This window comes from Pristiophorus japonicus, chromosome 7 (assembly GCF_044704955.1).
Source record: "Pristiophorus japonicus isolate sPriJap1 chromosome 7, sPriJap1.hap1, whole genome shotgun sequence".
In the NCBI taxonomy this organism is placed as follows: domain Eukaryota; kingdom Metazoa; phylum Chordata; class Chondrichthyes; family Pristiophoridae; genus Pristiophorus; species Pristiophorus japonicus.
This window is the reverse complement of record NC_091983.1, coordinates 28,958,229-28,975,648: the sequence shown is the minus strand read 5'-3', so window position 1 is coordinate 28,975,648 and position 17,420 is coordinate 28,958,229. Positions and strand designations below refer to the sequence as shown.

Here is a 17,420-nt window from a genome sequence, read left to right as displayed (position 1 = left end):
TGCGTTGGATTCATATTCTCGTCGCCAGCTATTGTATTCCTAACACAGATGAGGCTGCACACAGGGAGGTTAAAGTAAGAATGACCTCAGTCTTTAATAAGACACTCCAGAGTGAGGAACAGGCCTTAGGGGGCCGGCTTATATACAGTGCTGTCAAGGGATACTGGGATCCCTTGGGACTTCAGGGGATGAGCTCCCTGGTGGCAGAACATGGGAGTGCATGCTTTACAGATGCACAACAGCAACATTTTGACATATGTTCCTCTTAAAGGTCTGGAAGAACAGAGTGTCCGCATTCAGTGTCCCTGAGCAAACGAACATCTCATAGAACTCTGTGATATTCTTACCAACTTTGGCAAACACGAGCACATAGAACCTGGAATATATAGATAGTGAGGTTGAGGATGTAGCACAGTGTGAAGGAGGAATTGGTGGTGACAGATGAGAAGGAGGCACCTCCAGCCCAGAGAGCCAGCACAATTCATTCCTCAATTGCATTGCTGAGAATGGTGAGTGTACGGGACTTGTTTCTGAAAAGGAGATTGTTTTCTCAGCAGCATCATCTTCAGGAGTCGTTTGAGCCCAAAATACTCTGCAAGGTCTCATTAGAAGCGCGGAGGAGCCCAGTAGCTGCATCTGTGTAGCTGTGCATGAACAGTTGTCCTCGCCGCAGTCACCACACAGTATAACAAGTCCTACGCCCAGTCAGAGTATCTCCCATGAATGTTCAGGTTGCTGCTCCCTTATCCAGCTTCAATATGTTAGGGAATCTGATTGAGAGGAGCTTGTGGCAGATATTCACTGAACTTATTACTGCCTACAGATCGGTTACCATGCAGAACAATGGACATGCTGAGGTAGCACCGAGCAGCAGGGGCATGGATGGAGTCGCCATGGCTAAGGTTGCTATCTTTCTGCACGATGCCACATTCAGAATCCCTGCACACGTGACAGTAAATATACTAGGAAATGAGTAGAACTTGCTAAAATATAGTAGGAAATGGGCGGGATTTACAACTACAGCAGCAACAGATCGCTCTAACCCCTTTAATATCGCGTGCCTTGATTTTGTAACTATGTGGCATCTCATTAAATGATGGACAAGCCTCTGTTAGAAAGTCCCATGGGTTAATGTCCAACTCCAGAGACCGAAGTGCATAATCTTGGCTAACAGTACAGTGCAGTATTGAGGGAGTACTGCACTGTCAGAGGTGCCATATTTTGGATCAGACGTTAAACCCAGGCCCCATCTACACTATCAGGTAAATGGAAAAGATCCTTTGGCATTAAGAAAAGGAAGAGAGTTCTCCCCAGTGTTCTGATCAATATTTATCCCTCAAAATACATCACTAAAATGAAACAAATTATCTGGTCATTATCTCATTGCTGTTTGTGGGAACTTGCTGCTCTCAAATTGACTGCCGTGTTTCCTTACATTACAACAGTGACTACACTTCAAAAGTACTTCATTAGCTTTCGGACATCCAGAGGTGATGAAAAGTGTTACATAAATTCAAGTTATTTCTTTCTCTTTCTTTTCGGAAATCCATATATTATAGGGCTAGATTTTCCACTCTGATCGATAACGCCCAGAAATGGGGGATATTTCCGGCCCTAGTGCTTTTTTTATTTTTCAGGATCTTTGGAATATCGGCCATTTTAAAAACCGCTAGTTTCGCCTTTTTAATTTGGGCGATAGCCTTAGCGATATGAATTGGGCGATAGCGATGTATTCAGTCGTGCAAGGCTGGCGTCAATAGCAACAGCCGTTCTACGTATGCAATTTTTTTCAGGCAAAGAATTTTTCCCGCAATTCGGGAGGTCAGGGGTCGTCTGCGCATGCTCAGAAGGCAAAGGGAAGGAGAGAGAGAAGGAAGCTTTTGGACGAGATATTTTTTGAAGGAGCTGTGAACAATCTACATGATGGAGATGTCCCACGAGGAGTCGAGAGATAGTCTGAAGGAGGTTACAGGGAGAGGGAGGGCAAAAGCCTTCTCAGAAGAAGCTAATGAGGCCTTAGTGAACGAGGTTGCAACTCGGTGGGGCCAATTAACCCGGGGTGGGCGTGGGAAACCTCCATCCCGGATTTACCAAAAAATATGGGCGGATATCGCAGCTCTTGTCTCATCTGTGGCCCACGATAGGCGTGAGGCAGACCAGTGCTGCAAGCGCTGGAACAGTCTTGTTGCATCGGCAAGAGCAAGTATTAAATTATTACATTTATAATTGAAATGATGGACTGACTCATTAATTAGAATGTAACTCTGCGGATTCTAATTAAGCTGGGTAATCTTGGGTAACTTCCCTGTTAAGATTTGGACTGGGGTCGGAACCTGCGTCCTTTAACTCTAATTTTGCTGAGATGCCTTAAACTTAATCAACAGTATTAATTATTATTTAAAGGCTTTGATTTAAAATTGGGGCCAAAGGAAACAGACAGACCGCAAATACTCGGCATTTCTACCACTTTAGTTTAGAAGGAGAATTATTAAATTATATCGCTGCTTGTGTGCTGTGATCAACTCTTTAACTTGGTCACCGTCTCCTTTTTGGTTAGGTTGGTGGATGGGACACGACTGAGCACTGAGGGGTTGGGTCAGCTTTGCCCAGACTGTGTGAGTCTCTCTGGCTGCTGTCAATCACACAGTGACCCAGCCTGGACTGGGAGAGAGCCCTGGCTCACCGTCTGCCCTGGGATACTTTGGGATTTTAACTCCGGCCACACGGAGGTCTTCGAGCACAGCCCAGGGACACAGTGCCCCATCCCATTACAGTCCTGTCATTGCCGAGCTCACCAGCGGTCCTGATTCACCCCCCTTCAGGGACCTCCATCGATTCCAATAAACCGCCTCCCTCCCCTCAGGCGCCGAATGGCACGGCCCGTGGATGGGGCCTTTCCTGGAGATTGGACGTGAGATGTTTGGTGTCAAGCATTAGTTCCTAAATACGATCTTATTAAATATTTTCTCTGAACATAGATGTTATAACCATGCATCCATTGAATACAAACCTTTTAGCATATAACATTAATGTTAATAATGAATAGCATGTGGGGTGATTAATTGTGGATTACAATATCTGTTGTGTTTCCATAATAGTACTTAGTCAATTAGCTTATGTCATGCTCTTGTCATGTTTGCAGAGGAAGATATCTAAGAATCAGGTGGACCGGAGGCGGACCGGAGGAGGGCCTGCTGACCTGCATTATCTTACTGATCTCGAGGAGCGTGCCGCAACCTTAGTGGACAGGCATAATCGTTCTGCCATCGATGGTGGTGCAGATCCCCTTGTTGGGGGTTACAACGAGGGGAGGGGGTCAAGTTAGCGGAGGGAAACGTGGCCGCAGGATGTGGGGGGTGTGGCCCGTATACTATTGTTTTGTTATTTTAAGAAATGTGTTGATCGTTGATTGTTGGCGATGGTGGGAGGGTGTTCTCATTATATATATTGTTGTAGAAAACAATTTGTTCACTATTGGGGGTTGGGGGGGGGGGGGGCGGAGGTGTTATATATGTTTGTCAAAAAAAATTTAAAACCAGTTGTTAAATTATTAAACATTTTTATTTAACTTTACAATTGTGAAGCGTCTTCTAATAACGTAAGGTAAAACATCAATACAAGGGTTGCAAACAATGGTCATTTATGAGTTGCTGACGCAACGGTTTTGCAGCTGGGTAAGTACCAGGGGGCTTTTCCAGTGGTGTGGGGGTGAGGGGGGGTGGGAGAGCATGAGGGCATGGGTTCATCGCTAGGCTGATTGTCCTCCCCGAGGTCCTCGTCCTCCTCCTCGTCCTCCTCTTCCACCTCCCCTCTCTCTTGAGGTGGACCGGCAGTCCCATCTGGCAATTGTTGTCCTCTCCTGATAACTAGGTTATGCAACATGCAGCACACCACAATGAACTCAGCGACCTGCTCAGGGTGGAATTGTAGGTTGCCTCCTGAGTGGTCCAGGCATCTGAAGTGTTGCTTCAGAACTCCAATTGTCTTTTCGACGATATTGCGTGTGGCTATATGCCTTTCTTCTCAGCTTCTCTCTGGGGCTTACGCAATGGGGTCATGAGCCAGCTGGCAAGGCCATATCCTTTATCCCTTAGCATCCAACCGTGACCTTGTGGCTAACTCTTAAACAGGCCATAGACAATGCTCTCACGCAAGATGTGCGCATCATGGATGCTCCCTGGAAAATTTGCATTTACATGATTATTTGCTTGTGGTCGAGAACGAGCTGTATATTCAGGGAGTGGAATCCCTTTTGGTTCTGAAACATCTCTGCATCCTGTAAGGGTGTTCGCAGGGTGATGTGCATAGAGTCTATTGCTCCCTGCACCTTGGGGAAGCTTGTTATTCTTGAGAACCCCAAAGTCCTCTCACTCTGTGCCTCCCTGGTCATAGGGAAGTTTATAAAGTCCATCTTGTATGCATAAATGGCTTCAGTCACCTGTCGAATGCAGCAATGTGTGGTTGAGAGATACCGCAAATGTTGCCAGCTGAGGTCTGAAAGGAGTCGATGCATAGAAGGAAAGTGCCGCAGTAACCTTAACCTCAATGGGCAGTACGGTCCTGATGGTGCTGGTAGGCTGTAGATCTCCCTTAATGAGCTGGCATATTTCACTGATGTGGGGATGCAAAATTCGTGGGCAAACCCCCCCCAGTGTTTAGACTCATTGGAAAGGAAATTTAATTGGGAACTATCTACTAGAAAGTTTGAGATCCTAAAGTGCACATGGAAGGAACTACGAGGTTTAATCGAATTTGGGATTTTACAAGGCAGATTTGGATCCATGTGGGAAAGGCTAAGGACTAAAGGAGAACTATCCTTCAAAACAAACCAGTTGTGAGTATTGAAACTGTCTGGGGTATTGAAGCTAAAACAAATTGTCTGGGGAAATTGTGTAAACTCGAAAACCCTTCTCCCCAGGAAACATTAACATAGCAACAATCAACCCAGAGATAGACAGCCATCACCCTGAGCAAGAAACCATTCCAGCACATGCATAATGACAATGGCACATACAGCCCGCATGGAAGACCAAAACCTAGGCAGACATTGCAAATACCAAAGCTAATTTTTTCCATCAAGAAACAGATTTAAAAGATCAACACATCTGAGACAGGTTAACATTTAATGGGCCCACCAAAATATGACGTAGAGATATCAAGCCCGCCAAAATTTAAACAAAGAATCAGGGCTGATTTGGCGCGAAGATTAGAACATCTCCAAAAGTATAACTGGGACCCTGTTTTAATGAAGGTATGCTTTTGCTTGAGAGGACAGTATCAGCATCATAGAGCATCAAGAAGAGAGGAGAGAGAGACCACCGCAGCAGTTGTAACAAGCCTCTCCAGTCTCAACGACACTACCGGGGCCACATTGCCCTGCTATCGAAAAGGAAGGAAAAACATCACTATCGTGGCAGCAACCGACCACAGCCAACGTGGTACCATCGAAAACACCGCGATCGAACAACTCCGAAACAAAACTCCTCAAAGAAGAAACCGAAGATTCGAAAGTTTCCACTCTACAATCTAGGCCTGACTACCAGCAGGTGAAAACATTACCTAAAGAGACTTTGAAACCTATTTCTAACGAAAGAAAGTGGGTACTTACCCCATAAGTCCAATACGCACCCTACCGCATCAGCGGACACCACCCAACTGAAGATTGCGCAGTAAGAAGTCTTCTACTATGTTTGGGGTATGGCAAGCAGAACCTACAGAATCCAGCGAACTCCGAAATCGCGAGCCACCACCGCCAACTATCAATAAAGGATTGGTGAGTATAGTCCCTGTTTGCCCTGGAGTTTAACCTAGCCAGAGCTAGGCTTTGGGAGGTGGGAGGTTTATTATTTCTGTAACCCCTTTGAATGTGTGATATAGTGTTCTTTATTTGAATGATTACAAGTTTGACATTGTATTTTCTTGTCCTTAATAAAATCGAAGTTCTTTGCACGAAACCAGTTGTCTTTTGCACTTTATCACATCCCCCAAATAAATCCAAAGTCTAGAACTCAGGGAGTGGGAGCGATTCAAACCGCTCAGAAGGCCAGAGGTGAACCTGACCCCACACACCACCCCCTACACTGATGAGCTCCTTTCAGAATCGCAGCCTTCTAACGCACGTGTTACCAGACTCGTCCAGGTATGTTTGCTTATCCCTGTAAATGCATTGGGTGTCCTCCTCCTCAGCAGTCTGCCACCTCTTTGATTGGGCACATAAAGCTCTTCAATGAACCTTCTCCCATCTCTATTTTGCAGCATGTGAGTAGTCAGCAATACTAGTTGAGAAATTACAAGCCCCATCACTATAAATCACTATAAATGCCCTAGTCTGTCTTCTTAAATTGTCCTCAACAAATTCAGTGATTAGATGATTGGCAAGATTCAAAATCGCCCTTAAAATCACTCAAATTACTTCTCCTCCCAACCACTTCAAGCAGCCTTTTATTAAAGATCCTCCGTGGTGTCCATAGTGCCGAGTTAAGGCCAGGTGAGTGCAGCTTTTTGAGTGAGCGATCATTTGGGTGAATTATGGGCAAAATGCTGAAAGTAGCGCTCGGCGATAATCTGGGCGATAATCAGGCGCTAGTTTCCATTATTAGCAGTATTCTGAGCCTTGCACAAGGATGACGTCATATTTTAAAAAAAATAGCCAGGCGATGCAGCTCATTCCTGTATGCCGAAAGTTGCACCGGCGATAAATGGGCTATAATCGGGCGCTAGTTTCCATTTTTCATCAAATATGGGCGATAGCCTGAATTTCAGCGCTTATATGGGCACTAAATGGGCGATGATGTGCAGAAAGTCTAGCCCTTAATAAAACAAACACCAAATTTACATTACCTATACATGATGTGATTTCCTCAAAAATTGCAATTAACTTAGTCAAACGACCCATCCTTTATGCTGGCTATCCCTGATTAACTCATGCCTAACTAATTTCATCCCATATTACGGACCCACAACCAAGGTAGGACCAAACTGGCCTTCAATTTCCCAGCTTATCCCTTCCCCTTTTCATTATCAGGGTTGTAACATTTGCCATCCTGTAATCATTTGACACAATTCCTGTTTCCAGCAATTCTTTCAAAATTATGATCAATACCTCTGCAATCTTCTACCCAACCTGCTAGTTTTAAGGATGTATACCATCTTTTCCTGGTGACTTTTACAATGGCACTTACTCATCTTCTTTAGTTACTTCTACAGTCCCATTCTGACTTTCCTCCATAAACACTGACAAAATACTTAAACCCCTTTGCTCACTGTCAAGTACAAAATGATTCCTTCAACTCAAAGTAGCCTCACCCCTTCTTTAACTGTCATCGAATCATACTGCACAGAAGGAGGCTATTCAGCCCATCGTGCCTGTGCCGGCTATTTAAAAGAGCCATCCAATTAGTTCCACTTTCCTGTTCTTTCCACATAGCCCTGCATTTATTCCCCTTCAAGTATTTATCCTATTCTCCTTTGAAAGTTGCTACCAAGTCTGTTTCCACCACCCTTTCAAACAATGCATTCGAGGTCATAATAACTCACTATGTAAAGAAATTCTCCTAATCTCTCCTCTGGTTCTTTTGTCAATTACCTTAAATCTGTGTCTTCTGGTTACTGACTCTCCTGCCAGTGGAAAGTTTCTCCTTACATACTCTATAAAAACGCTTCATAATTTTGAGCACCTCTATTAAATCGCCCCTTAACCTTTTTTGCTCTAAGGAGAACAATCCCAGCTTCTCTCCACATAACAGAATTCACCCATCCCTTTCCATTTACTTCTCCTTTTACATTTCAACAGAAGATTCTACACTGAATTCTCTCTCAATAAAAATAGTATTAGTATAACATTCTCTTCACTGTGAATATTTAAACTAATTTCAGATGATATTAAATTTGGACGGATTAATGCTTCATACTTACTTCTTAGCACATCCATGCAGACCTGTTGGATGTATTCATCTGAAATGCTTCTTCCCTATTAAAACAGTTTGTCATTAGGAATTAGCAACAACATATTAAACAATAAATTGTATCAAAATAAAATTAGATGTACACCTACAGAAACTCCTTCCGGTCCTGGTGGTCCCGGTGATCCTGAATGTCCATTGTTTCCTTTAGGCCCTTGAGGCCCAGTTCTGCCAGGCATGCCAGACTCTCCCCTTTGACCTCTTATGCCTGCAGAGCCCGATGTGCCTGGTTCACCTGTCTAGAAGAAACAGAATCATAATAACAGTGATTGTGTTATATATGGTAGCATAGTAGTTTTGTTACTGGGCTAGTGATCCAGAGGCCTGCACTAATGATCCAGAGATGTGAGTTCAAATCCCACCATGGCAGCTGGGGAATTTAAATTCAGTTAATTAGATAAATATGGAATTAAAATAAGCTAGTATCAGTAATGGTGACCATGAAACTACCGGATTGTCGGAAAACCCCAACTGGTTCACTAATGTCCTTTAGAGAAGGGAACCTGCCATCCTTACATAAGAACATAAGAAATAGGAGCAGGGGTAGGTCATTTGGCCCCTCGAGCTTGCTCCACCATTCAATAAGATCACGGCTGATCTGATCTTGGCCTCAACTCCACTTCCCTGACCGCTCTCCACAACCTTTAACTCTCTTATCGTTCAAAAATCTGTCTATCTTCACCTTAAATATATTCAGTGACCCAACCTCCACAGCTCTCTGGGGGTAGAGAATTCCAAAGATTCTGAGAGAAGAAATTCCTCCTAATTTCCGTTTTAAATGGGCGACCCCTTATTCTGAAACTCTACCCCCTAGTTCTAGATACCCCCACGAGGGGAAACATCCTCTCTGCATCTACCGTGTCAAGCCCCCTCAGAATCTTATACCTTTCAATAAGATCGCCTCTCATTCTTCTAAACTCCAATGAGTATAGGCCCAACCTGCTCAACCTTTCTTCATAAGACAACCCCTTCATCTCAAGAATCAACCTTGTGAACCTTCTCTGAACTGCCCGGTCTGGCCTATATGCGACTCCAGACCCACAGCAATGTGATTGACTCTTAACTGCCCTCTTAAATGGCCTAGCAAACCACTCAGTTGTACCAAACCGCTACGACAAAGTCAGCATTGTGGGAGTACCTTCACCCCACGGACTGCAGCGGTTCAAGAAGGCGGCTCACCACCACCTTCTCAAGGACAATTAGCGATGGGCAATAAATGCTGACCTTGCCAGCATTGCCAACATCCCATGAACGAATAAATTAAAAAAGATATATATTTAAATGTAATGTGAACAATTCCTTTGCAGCAGTATCAAGCTGCACATTTTCACTGGCCTACCATTCCTTTTGATCCTGCCGAGCCGCTTGCCCCCTGCAAAAAAGAATTAAATTATCAGTTTACTTATTTTAACCAATACCTCCTGACACAAGAAAATCTGCCTCATTATCTCTGAATGCAAATGTCAGGGTGAAATATTGCAATACCATTATATGTACTGTGTCAACGCAAAATGATTTACCAGTTTATAATACAAAATTGAATATATAATTTCGCATAACATTGCCAATCTACCTTACAAGCGCATTATGGCAAGAGAACCAAGACATATGGTCTTAATAGCTACAACTTCAACTCTGTTAGCTACTTATTCTTGTTGTAATAAGAACATAGGGGTAAGTGATTGGCTGGTGATTGGCAAGTAGTTTTTCTTTTTCTTTTTTATATCAATAAGTAACCTGTTAACAGTGTTGTCACCAATTTAAGTGTATCTAAGGGTTAAGTCATGGCAGGAGAGCTCAATCACGTGATATGCTCCTCCTGTACCATGTGGGAACTCAGGGACACTTCTGGTGTCCCTGACGACTACATCTGCGGGAAGTGTATCCGCCTCCAGCTCCCGACGGACCGCATTGCGGAATTGGAGCTGAGGGTGGATTCACTCTGGAGCATCCACGATGCTGAGAATGATGTGAGTAGCACGTGTAGCGAGTTGGTCTTACCGCAGGAGAAGGGTCCACAGCCAGCTAGGGAATGGAAGACCAGCAGGAAGAGTAGTGCAAGGAAGGTAGTGCAGGGGTCCCCTGTGGTCATCCCCCTGCAAAACAGATACACTGCTTTGAGTACTGTTGAAGGGGATGACTCATCAGGGGAGGGCAACAGCAGCCAAGTTCATGGCACCGTGGCTGGCTCTGTTGCACAGGAGGGCAGGAAAAAGAGTGGGAGAGCGATAGTGATAGGGGATTCAATTGTGAGGGGAATAGATAGGCATTTCTGCGGCCGCAACCGAGACTCCAGGATGGTATGTTGCCTCCCTGGTGCTAGGGTCAAGGATGTCTCGGAGCGGGTGCAGGACATTCTAAAAAGGGAGGGAGAACAGCCAGTTGTTGTGGTGCACATTGGTACCAACGACATAGGTAAAAAAAGGGATGAGGTCCTACGAAACGAATTTAAGGAGCTAGGAGCTAAATTAAAAAGTAGGGCCGCAAAAGTAGTAATCTCGGGATTGCTACCAGTGCCACATGCTAGTCAGAGTAGGGATCGCAGGATAGCGCGGATGAATACGTGACTTGAGCAGTGGTGCAGCAGGGAGAGATTCAAATTACTGGGGCATTGGAACCGGTTCTAGGGGAGGTGGGACCAGTACAAACCGGACGGTCTGCACCTGGGCAGGACCGGAACCAATGTCCGAGGGGGAATGTTTGCTAGTGCTGTTGGGGAGGAGTTAAACTAATATGGCAGCCGGATGGGAACCAATGCAGGGAGACAGAGGGAAACAAAAAAGAGACAAAAGCAAAAGACAGAAAGGAGGTGAGGAAAGTGGAGGGCAGAGAAACACAAGGCAAAGAACAAAAAGGGCCACTGTACAGCAAAATTCTAAAAGGACAAAGGGTGTTAAAAAAACAAGCTTGAAGGCTTTGTGTCTTAATGCAAGGAGTATCCGTAATAAGGTGGATAAATTAACTGTGCAAATAGATGTTAACAAATATGATGTGATTGGGATTACAGAGACGTGGCTCCAGGATGATCAGGGCTGGGAACTCAACATCCAGGGGTATTCAACATTCAGGAAGGATAGAATAAAAGGAAAAAGAGGTTGGGTAGCATTGCTGGTTAAAGAGGAGATTAATGCAATAGTTAGGAAGGACATTAGCTTGGATGATGTGGAATCTATATGGGTAGAGCTGTAGAACACCAAAGGGCAAAAAGCGTTAGTGGAAGTTGTGTACAGACCTCCAAACAGTAGTAGTGATGTTGGGGAGGGCATCAAACAGGAAATTAGGGGTGCATGCTATAAAGGTGCAGCAGTTATAATGGGTGACTTTAATATGCACATAGATTGGGCTAACCCATCTGGAAGCAATACGGTGGAGGAGGATTTCCTGGAGGGCATAAGGGATGGTTTTCTAGACCAATATGTCGAAGAACCAACTAGGGGGGAGGCCATCTTAGACTGGGTGTTGTGTAATGAGAGAGGATTAATTAGCAATCTCGTTGTGCGAGGCCCCTTGGGGAAGAGTGACCATAATATGGTGGAATTCTGCATTAGGATGGAGAATGAAACAGTTAATTCAGAGACCATGGTCCAGAACTTAAAGAAGGGTAACTTTGAAGGTATGAAGCGTGAATTGGCTAGGATAGATTGGCGAATGATACTTAGGGGGTTGACTGTGGATGGGCAATGGCAGACATTTAGAGACCGCATGGATGAACTACAACAATTGTACATTCCTATCTGGCGTAAAAATAAAAAAGGGAAGGTGGCTCAACCGTGGCTATCAAGGGAAATCAGGGATAGTATTAAAGCCAAGAAAATGGCATACAAATTGGCCAGAAATAGCAGCGAACCGGGGGACTGGGAGAAATTTAGAACTCAGCAGAGGAGGACAAAGGGTTTGATTAGGATAGGGAAAATGGAGTAGGAGAAGAAGCTTGCAGGGAATATTAAGACGGATTGCAAAAGTTTCTATAGATATGTAAAGAGAAAAAGGTTAGTAAAGATATACGTAGGTCCCCTGCAGTCAGAATCAGGGGAAGTCATAATGGGGAACAAAGAAATGGCAGACCAATTGAACAAGTACTTTGGTTCGGTATTCACTAAGGAGGACACAAACAACCTTCCGGATATAAAAGGGGTCAGAGGGTCTAGTAAGGAGGAGGAACTGAGGGAAATCCTTATTAGTCGGGAAATTGTGTTGGGGAAATTGATGGGATTGAAGGCCGATAAATCCCCAGGGCCTGATGGACTGCATCCCAGAGTACTTAAGGAGGTGGCCTTGGAAATAGCGGATGTATTGACAGTCATTTTCCAACATTCCATTGACTCTGGATCAGTTCCTATCGAGTGGAGGGTATCCAATGTAACCCCACTTTTTAAAAAAAGGAGGGAGAGAGAAAACAGGGAATTATAGACCGGTCAGCCTGACCTCAGTAGTGGGTAAAATGATGGAATCAATTATTAAGGATGTCATAGTAGCGCATTTGGAAAGAGGTGACATGATAGGTCCAAGTCAGCATAGATTTGTGAAAGGGAAATCATGCTTGACAAATCTTCTGGAATTTTTTGAGGATGTTTCCAGTAGAGTGGACAAGGGAGAACCAGTTGATGTGGTATATTTGGACTTTCAGAAGGCTTTCGACAAGGTCCATCACAAGAGATTAATGTGCAAAGTTAAAGCACATGGGATTGGGGGTAGTGTGCTGACATGGATTGAGAACTGGTTGTCAGACAGGAAGCAAAGAGTAGGAGTAAATGGGTACTTTTCAGAATGGCAGACAGTGACTAGTGGGGTACCGCAAGGTTCTGTGCTGGGGCCCCAGCTGTTTACACTGTACATTAATGATTTAGACGAGGGGATTAAATGTAGTATCTCTAAATTTGCAGATGACACTAAGTTGGGTGGCAATGTGAGCTGCGAGGAGGATGCTATGAGGCTGCAGAGTGACTTGGATAGGTTAGGTGAGTGGGCAAATGCATGGCAGATGAAGTATAATGTGGATAAATGTGAGGTTATCCACTTTGGTGGTAAAAACAGAGAGACAGACTATTATCTGAATGGTGACAGATTAGGAAAATGGGAGGTGCAACGAGACCTGGGTGTCATGGTACATCAGTCATTGAAGGTTGGCATGCAGGTACAGCAGGCGGTTAAGAAAGCAAATGGCATGTTGGCCTTCATAGCGAGGGGATATGAGTACAGGGGCAGGGAGGTGTTGCTACAGTTGTATAGGGCCTTGGAGTATTGTGTACAGTTTTGGTCTCCTCACTTGAGGAAGGACCTTCTTGCTATTGAGGGAGTGCAGCGAAGGTTCACCAGACTGATTCCCAGGATGGCGGGACTGACCTATCAAGAAAGACTGGATCAACTGGGCTTGTATTCACTGGAGTTCAGAAGAATGAGAGGGGACCTCATGGAAACGTTTAAAATTCTGATAGGTTCAGACAGGTTAGATGCAGGAAGAATGTTCCCAATGCTGGGGAAGTCCAGAACCAGGGGTCACAGTCCAAGGATAAGGGATAAGCCAGTTAGGACCGAGATGAGGAGAAACTTCTTCACCCAGAGAGTGGTGAACCTGTGGAATTCTCTACCACAGAAAGTTGTTGAGGCCAATTCACTAAATATATTCAAAAAGGAGTTGGATGAAGTCCTTATTACTAGGGGGATCAAGGGGTATGGCGAGAAAGCAGGAATGGGGTACGGAAGTTGCATGTTCAGCCATGAACTCATTGAATGGAGGTGCAGGCTAGAAGGGCCGAATGGCCTACTCCTGTACCTATTTTCTATGTTTCTATAAGAAATAGGAGCAGGAGTAGGCCATACGGCCCCTCGAGCCTGCTCCACCATTTAATACGACCATGGCTGATCCAATCATGGACTCAGGTCCACTTCCCTGCTCACTCCCCATAACCCCTTATTCCCTTATTGGTTAAGAAACTGTCTATCTCTGTCTTAAATCTACTCAATCACCCATTTTCCACAGCTCTCTGACACGGCAAATTCCACAGATTCACAGCCCTCTGAGGGAAGAAATTCCTCCTCATTTCAGTTTTAAATGGGCGGCCCCTTATTCTAAGATTATGCCCTCTAGTTCTCGTCTTTCCCATCAGTGGAAACATTTTCTCTGCATCCATCTTGTCAAGCCCCCTCATAATCTTATACGTTTCGATAAGATCACCTCTCATTCTTCTGAATTCCAATGAGTAGAGGCCCAACCTACTCAACCTTTCATCATAAGTTAACCCCCTCTTCTCCGGAATCAACCTAGTGAACCTTCTCTGAACTGTCTCCAAAGCAACTATATCCTTTCTTAAATATGGAAAGCAAAACTGAACGCAGTATTCTAGGTGTGGCCTCACCAATAACTGTATAACTGTCGTAAGACTTCCCTGCTTTTATACTCCATCTCCTTTGCAATAAAGGCCAAGAATCCATTGGCCTTCCTGATCACTTGCTGTACCTGCTACCTAACCCCTTGTGTTTCATGCACAAGTACCCCCAGGTCCCGCTGTACTGCAGCACTTTTCAATTTCTCGCCATTTAAATAATAACTTGCTGTTTGATTTTTTTCTGCCAAAGTGCATAACCTCACACTTTCCAACATTTTACTCCATCTGCCAAATTTTTATCCATTCACTTAGCCTGCCTATGTCCCTTGCAGATTTTTTGTTTCCTCCTCACACATTGCTTTTCCTCCCTTCTTCCAAGTCATTAATATAGATTGTAAATAGTTGGGGTCCCAGCACTGATCCCTGCGGCACCCCACTAGTTACTGGTTGCCAACCAGAGAATGAACCATTTATCCCGACTCTCTGTTCTCGGTTAGTTAGCCAATCCTCTATCCATGCTAATATATTACCCCTAACCCCGTGAATTTTATCTTGTGCAGTAACCTTTTATGTGGCACCTTGTCAAATGCCTTCTAGAAGTCCAAATACACCACATCCACTGGTTCCCCTTTATCCACCCTATTCATTACATCCTCAAAGAATTGCAGCAAATTTGTCAAACATGACTTCCCTTTCATAAATCCATGCTGACTCTGCTTGACTGAATTATGTTTGTCCAAATGTCCTGCTACTGCTTCTTTAATAATGGACTTCAACATTTTCCCAACCATAGATGTTAGGCTAACTGGTCTATAGTTTCCTGCTTTTTGTCTGCCTCATTTTTTAAATAGGGGGGTTACATTTGCGGTTTTCCAATCTGCTGGGACCTTCCCAGAATCTAGGGAATGTTGGTAAATTACAACCAATGCATCCACTATCCCTGCCACTTCTCTTAAGACCCTAGGATGCAAGCCATCAGGACCAGGGGATTTATCCGCCTTTAGTCCCATTACCTTACTGAGTACCATCTCCTTAGTGATTGAGATTGTGTTAAGTTCCTCCCGCCATATAACTCCTTGACTATCCACTGTTGGAATATTGTTGGTGTCCTCTACCGAAAAGACTGATACAAAATATTTGTTCCGAGTTTCTGCCATCTCCATGTTCCTCATTACTAATTCCCCAGTCTCGTCCTTTAAGGGACCAACATTTACTTTAGCCACTATTTTCCTTTTTATATTCCTATAGAAACTCTTGCTATCTATTTTTATATTTCGTGCTAGTTCACTGTCATAGTCTATCTTCCCCAATCTATCAATAGATTTTCTCAGCTCTGGACTGAGACCAATAACTTTGATAATGTACTTGGGAGGCATTCTTTTCTATATAATGTCACCAAAAAACATATCCTTGATTTATGCTGACTATTAAATTATTTGTGTGATCTGGCTCTTAACCATCTTGTCAACTGTGACTGCGATCCTTTAATACAACTGAGAAAGGATGAACACGCTGGGTCTCTTTTCTCTTGAAAAGAGAAGGCTGAAGGGTGACCTAATAGAGGTCTTTAAAATTATGAAAGATTTTGATAGCATGGATACAGAGAGAGTGTTTCCACTTATGGGGAAGAGCATCAATATAAGGTAGTCACCAAGAAATTAAATAGGGAATTCAGAAGAAACTTTTTTTTAACCTCGAGAGTGGTGAGAATGTGGAACTCGCTACCACAGGGAGTGATTGAAGTGAATATATAGATGCATTTAAGAGGTGGTTAGGTAAGCATATGAAGGAGACGGGAATAGAGGGTTATGCTGATAGGGTTAGATGAGGAAAGACGAGAGGAGGATTGAATGGAGCATATGAACTGGCATGGACGGCTTGGGCTGAATGGCCTGTTTCTGTGCTGTATATTGCATGCAATCCTATGTAATATCCTTGTGAGATCAGATGTCCCTCATCACTACACTGTTCCTAGCTGGATATAAAACAAATATCAGTTTTAAATCAAATTGTAGTCACTGTCTTTGATATTTTGAAAATATTCTTCAATAAGAAGTTACAAAGGGATTATAGACAGACTAAATGAATAAGCAAAACTATGGAAGATGTGAAGAAGTGTGAGCTCATTCATTTTGGATCTGAGAAAGACAAGTTGGAATATTTTCTTAATGGTGAGAGATTGGGAGCTGTGGAGGAGCAAACAGATGTGAGTGTCCATGTAGGTAAATAATGAATTGCCTAGGTACAAAAAGTAATCAAAACAGCTAATTAAATATTGGTCTTTATCTCAGGGGGTTGGAATACAAAAGTAAAGAATTGATGTTCCAGTTGTACAGACCCCGGGTCAGACCCCATTTAGAGTAACATGTCATATACTTGAACACTTTAATAATGATTGCTTATGAAGGCATACAAAGGAAAATAAATTGCATACATAAGGAAATATAAGAGTTCAATGTTACCTGTAGTCCTGGTATTCCTAGCTCTCCTTTTATACCCTTGTTACCCTTTTTGAAATAAATAGAAAACAGTTTTACAAAGAGGATCTACTTTCTATGCCAATAAACATATCATACAATTAAGGTTATTTAAGAAAGGTGAAATTCTCATTTCAATACTAATAGTCCTAAGTGGAACAAATTATTAAACAGCACCATATTTATATTTTACTAATTACCTGCCAATTAGTAGATGTTCAAATGGGAACATTTATTTAAATAAAACTGTTCAGACATTTATTGTTTCCATTACAGTATATTCTACAGTAATTACTTAATGGAAACAACTGAAGAAAGATAGCATTCTAATTGTCACGTCTTTGCTTTCCAAAAGAGATTTAAAAAAATAGACATTTAAGATAGAAAGAGGGGAGATAATTGATAAACTAATCAAACATAGAGAGGGTAAAACCCCTAGTCTGGATGGATTGCATCCACGCATATTAAAATGTGATAGGGAAGAGATAGCAGAGGCATTATAACATTTATATAAAACATTATTAGAAAAGGGAATAGTGCCAGAGGACTGGCGGACAGCTAATGTGATTCCTATATTTAAAAAAGGAGAGAGAACAAGTCCAGGGAACTATAGACCAGTTAGCTTAATGTCAGTGGTAGGAAAGATAATGGAATCT

General features: G+C 43.3%; 1 protein-coding gene across 1 annotated transcript in view; it reads right to left on the bottom strand.

Annotated features, from left to right (window-relative positions):
• The window catches only part of LOC139266575 (collagen alpha-1(XXI) chain-like), a 463,005-nt gene that overhangs the window by 26,957 nt on the left and 418,628 nt on the right, over positions 1-17,420 (bottom strand). The window contains exons 22-25 of the mRNA XM_070884170.1: positions 16,750-16,794; positions 9,301-9,333; positions 8,054-8,200; positions 7,915-7,969 (exon numbers count right to left, since the gene is read on the bottom strand). Of these exons, the coding sequence (XP_070740271.1) occupies positions 7,915-7,969; positions 8,054-8,200; positions 9,301-9,333; positions 16,750-16,794 (280 nt within the window). The remainder of the gene's footprint in view (positions 1-7,914; positions 7,970-8,053; positions 8,201-9,300; positions 9,334-16,749; positions 16,795-17,420) is intronic.